The sequence below is a fragment of the Charadrius vociferus genome, unplaced genomic scaffold, assembly GCF_000708025.1.
Source record: "Charadrius vociferus isolate BGI_N301 unplaced genomic scaffold, ASM70802v2 scaffold56, whole genome shotgun sequence".
NCBI classification, from domain to species: Eukaryota; Metazoa; Chordata; class Aves; order Charadriiformes; family Charadriidae; genus Charadrius; species Charadrius vociferus.
The window spans coordinates 1,355,814-1,360,515 of NW_009649057.1; the positions used below are offsets into that span (position 1 = coordinate 1,355,814).

At 48.6% G+C, this 4,702-nt stretch overlaps 1 protein-coding gene across 1 annotated transcript; it reads right to left on the reverse strand.

Moving 5' to 3' along the window:
• Positions 1 to 2,684: 2,684 nt before the first annotated feature.
• On the reverse strand, positions 2,685 to 4,600 carry NAIF1 (nuclear apoptosis inducing factor 1). The gene is made up of 2 exons (XM_009888036.1): positions 4,096 to 4,600; positions 2,685 to 3,414 (listed from the first exon to the last, which is right to left on the reverse strand). The coding sequence occupies exons 1-2, from the start codon at positions 4,598 to 4,600 to the stop codon at positions 2,951 to 2,953; spliced, it is 969 nt and encodes a 322-aa protein (XP_009886338.1). The 3' UTR covers positions 2,685 to 2,950.
• Positions 4,601 to 4,702: the final 102 nt, after the last annotated feature.

Here is a 4,702-nt window from a genome sequence, read left to right on the forward strand (position 1 = left end):
TAGCGGTGCTGCAGGCAGCTTGGCTGCTGCCTCTAATTGCTGCAAAATTCATCTTCTGACCCACCAAGTGTCCCCAACCAAACATATCTATGAAGAACGCCACTCGCCGCCCGGCTGCTTGCCCTCACCTCACCACCCTGCGGCAGAACATCCCCGTGCGGCTCTTTCCCACTCTGGACGCTGAATACAAATCTCGAGGTATAAAAAGAACAGTAGAGGAGCACAAATGAACATCTATTGATGTTACTCCTCAGCTTTGTTCTGTTTGGGTACCAGTTCCCTGTTCATTTGAATACCCTGCGTATATGTTCACCCTGTAAGTTCCCTGCTTAGCTCTTCCTCTTAGTTTTGACTTTAAGGGACACTTTTCTCTCTCCCTTCCCAAGTTTGATGACCTCGTCGTGAGCAACAACCAAGCCCCTCATCACAATGCTCACCCTGTATTTAAAATGTTGCTACATCTTTTTAATGAGACAAAAATGTGTACGCGGAACTTGAACCTGAATGCTGCCGGCTTGACTAAGCGCTATATTTATCCTGAAAAGACAAGAAAAATAGGTGGTTCCAAGGGCAACACGTTTACTCCTATGAAAGAGTAACAGCTTAAGTGCTTAGTCACTGAAAAAATGCACACTGCAATTTAAAGCCGTGGTTGTATTGTATGTATTGTATTGTATTGTATATGACCGTGTAAAGCCGATGGTACTTCATCCATCATTTTAGGCCATTGTGGCATCTTCTGAGCAGTTGGGAAATTAGTGTACTTTGGTAATCTGTCACACACAGTGGAATAACTAGTGCTCCAAGGTAAGACTGTAAAAGCTGTTATTTGAAAAAAAAAAAAAAGACCATAATTATGTAAATACAAGGCCACAAAGCTCACAAACAGGAGAAAAAGCTACCACGGCACATGGCTGTTCACAGCTTTCTTTGGCCCTTTCTCAGGGCATGAACTCACTTTTGCCCAGGAACGTGCCAACGAACTGAAACAGCCTGTTTACCCAAAACATTTTTTTTATTAAAATTCATATTTGTAAAGGAGATATCATTACACAAATGAGGTAAACCAATACATATGACATAGTTTTCACTTTAAAAATAAATTTCAATTGAGCAATTGATTTGATTCCAAGAAGTCTGAGAGGAAGAGTCAGGCGAGTGTTACTCACGCGGTGAGATGCTGGACAAAGGCGGGAAGATGCAGCTGATGCTGCCGTGACTCAGCACAGAGATGTCAGTGCCAAAGGGTCAGGAGCCTTCCAGGGGCTGAACCCTTCTCACCATGCTGTCCTTTTCTCCCCTGTCAGACTTGCAGACAAGAGGAGATGAGTAAAGGCCAGACACGGGCAATGGTGGCTGCTTTACCCACTGCTCTAAGCAGAGGTCCCCCACCAGCATCCTCCCGTAAAAGGCTGTGTATAAAGGTTTAATTTGATTGTGCAAATTCACTCCCTCATCAGTCGTTGCTCATCACTTCTCAGCCCTAAAGGAGACTTAACAGCACGCGAATACCAGCTGTGAAAAAGTTCCGTTTCAAAACGGTATCTGGCAAGCAACAGGCCTGTTAAATGTGAAACACTTTGCAAGGCATGGGGAGAAGTTGTTACGCTTCCTTCTTTTTTTTTTTTTTTTTGAAGTTTGCTTCCATACATGTACAAGTGGAGCTTTTCATCTAAACGTTTATGAAGGTACTGCAAGTCTGTAAGAATCACATTCACCATCCCGTGAAATGCAGCTTTCTCACTGAGGACCAAGCCCCACAGCCTGAACACCTCAAAGAAAAGTGGCTGCAATGTTGTTTTACCCTGTATAATGGTAAGAAAATAGCGAGGTGAACTTCAGACCCTTTTCTCAGAATGCCACTCGAAGCCAGCTAGCAGACTAACAAAGAACAGCTGTACTCGTCACTTCCAGCTCCTAAGAAGTACAGAACAAATACCACTGCCACCAGCAGAACCAAATAATGCTCCAAAATTGACTCAATTAAATCAGTGGCTAACAAACTCCTCAAAGTAGACCACAAAGTTGGGAATTACTGCGTGGCTGAAGCTCCGTAGTCCAGGTCCACTTTGATGGATGAAGGTATTGTGGTGGTGACAAACTATGCAGATGAGACAGAGATGGAGTTTCACCTGTTACACCTGAATGAAACTCATCCAGGCCCTTGTGTATTAACTATGTTGAGACAGGCAGTACGTTGCTTCCCATACATATCCCAGGACAGTATCTGGTAACAAAGACATGAAATTTTCCTCACATCTGCCAAGTATATAGTGAAATTTCATGACTGCATGCAGATAGAACATGAGGTGGATGCACTATTTTAATCCCATTTATATCCTTGGGGAACGTGGGTGGGATTTAAACTGTATGTAGACTTGGTGCTGGTCTGCATGGGCTGGATGTCACACTGCAAGAGCAGTATCCATAACTCTCAGTGCAGAGAAAAGGCTGTACCACATCCGGTACCACGTTTCCAGTAAATGCTTTCAGCAAGAGACAGAAATGCATTCACCACCGTTTATAATAACTGTACCTTGGCAGCTGCAGTACTGCGATATCGCAACAACACTCTCCACATTAGAAGTCAGTTAAAGGCTATCGATCTTGACAGAGAGAGAGAAAGAGAGAGGTGTCATACTTAGGAGAGTATTTTCCAAACAGAAATAAAAAAATAACTGTCTTTTTTTTTAATAAAACTATTGTTTGAGGAACTAAAGCAACCAATGTTAAGTCCCTGGTTTATTACACAGCCTGCTATGGTTCTGTATGACAAGTCTGAAAAGGCAGATTAGCATGAGATTAGCAGAGAAAGAAAGCTGTTTAGGCTCAGCAAGACTCCAAGGTGAGCCATTTCACATTGACAAGAGCTAGCACCCCTCGCTCCCTGTGTTCACTTGCAGCATGGGCAGTTTTTTTCCAAGAAAGACGTCCCATCACTGTTTCTCTTTCACTGGATCATGCCATCTTGCTGCCCTGTCTGGCTGGGGTCAGTGGTGACCGACGGACTGGGTGTATTGCTCTGCAAAAATCGACGGAAGTCCTTAATCATGGGGCGGAGGACCTGGATGAGGGCACTCAGTGCCGCCTGTGTTCCTTCCATGGCTTGTGCCTGTCGCTCCTGGGCGCATGCCTGCACCTCCTGGGAGCGACGAATCATCTGAAGCAAGTCATTCTGCTGCTCCAGGTGCTGGGCAATCTCCTTCACGTGCAAGTTGGTCACTCGCTGCTCCTGCAAGAGCTTGGCTGAGTTCAGAGCAATCCGGCTTTTCAGCTCCTGGGGTTTCGCAGACACTTCGTGTTGATGCGCCATCATCTCCAAGGGTGCTTCGGCGGTGACTGTGGTGGGGGCTTCTGTTGTGCAGTACTCCACGACTCCATCCTCCAGACTGTGGTAGGTTGTCTCTGCAGGAACTGAGAACAAAGGACAGAAAGGGGGTAAGAAGTAGCTGTGATACATGGATTTTTATCTACAGGTCTATTCAATGACTATCACAGGAATACTGCCTGTTCAGTGAGATAACATACAATGAACAGCAATGCACAAAATGACCTATTTAAGTCTACTCCACCCTCATTAGAGCTTCCGTCTAGGCTGTACAGTCCAAAGCGATAGGGGTTGCCTTATCTGTCTAGACAAAATAATTTCTCAACCTCCAGCTCAGAACAGTCTTTCCAAGCGGCATTACCCAACTGACACAAGGGCAAAGACAAGGCCCAGAATGGCACTTGTCAGACAGACACTCTTTGAGGCAGACTGGGAAATCAACCTTGGAGACGTTTCTCCCCCTGCTTTTGTTCCCGGGGAGGGGGACTGAACAATATGCAAGATGCAAAGGATACTTGCTTTCCTTGTTCTTAAGGCCAACCTCAGCCATCAAAGCTGACTTTCAGTATGTGCGTATCTTGCAGCCACTCCCCCACAGCACAAGGACGTACTGGGAACGGCGTTTTCATTACAGAGACACGGGGGTTTCTTTTTGCTGGGGCTTTCCCTGCACAGGGATCAGGGGCTCCTCATAGGTGGGTGTGAGGGCCCCCCCCCACCACCTTCAAAATTCAGCACAGAGCATCTTCAGCAGGCGCAGCACTCACTCTGGGTCAGGGTGACCGTGGTGGCTGACGCGGTGATGGGTATCTCGGTCCCGTCACCTGCACTGCAGTCCCCACTCGGCAAACTGATGATGGTGGCTTCTCCCAGCAGGTTGCAGATGCGTTGCTGCATGGGGGTGAGGATAACCGGGGCGGTCGCAGCACCCGTCGGGTCTTCGCTCTCCGCCCCGTTGCCATTGCTGTTCTGGCTCTCGCCTCCCCCTTCCATGGCAGCCCGGACTTGGGCCACTTTGCGTCGCACCTCGGTTTTGAGGTCGGACCATTTCTTCTTGACCTCGGGCAGCTCGCGGTGGCAGGTGGCGACGGCGTTGACGCGGCGCAGGATGTCGTGCCAGGCGGCGGCCTTGGCGGCCAGGGGCACGCCCGCGTTGAAGTGGTTGATAAGGAGGTGCTTGCCTCGCTCCAGCTCCTCCACGATGATCTCCACCTCCCGCTCCGAGAAGTTCATCTTCCGCTTCTTGGCTGGGGGCGCCGGGGGCGACGCCATGGCCATGGGGGGCACCGAGGAGGGGGCACTGGGGGACACCTGCAGGCCAGGAGGGCCTGGCTGGGGGCAGGGGTCCTGGGGGAGGCCGGGCAGGGCCGAGGG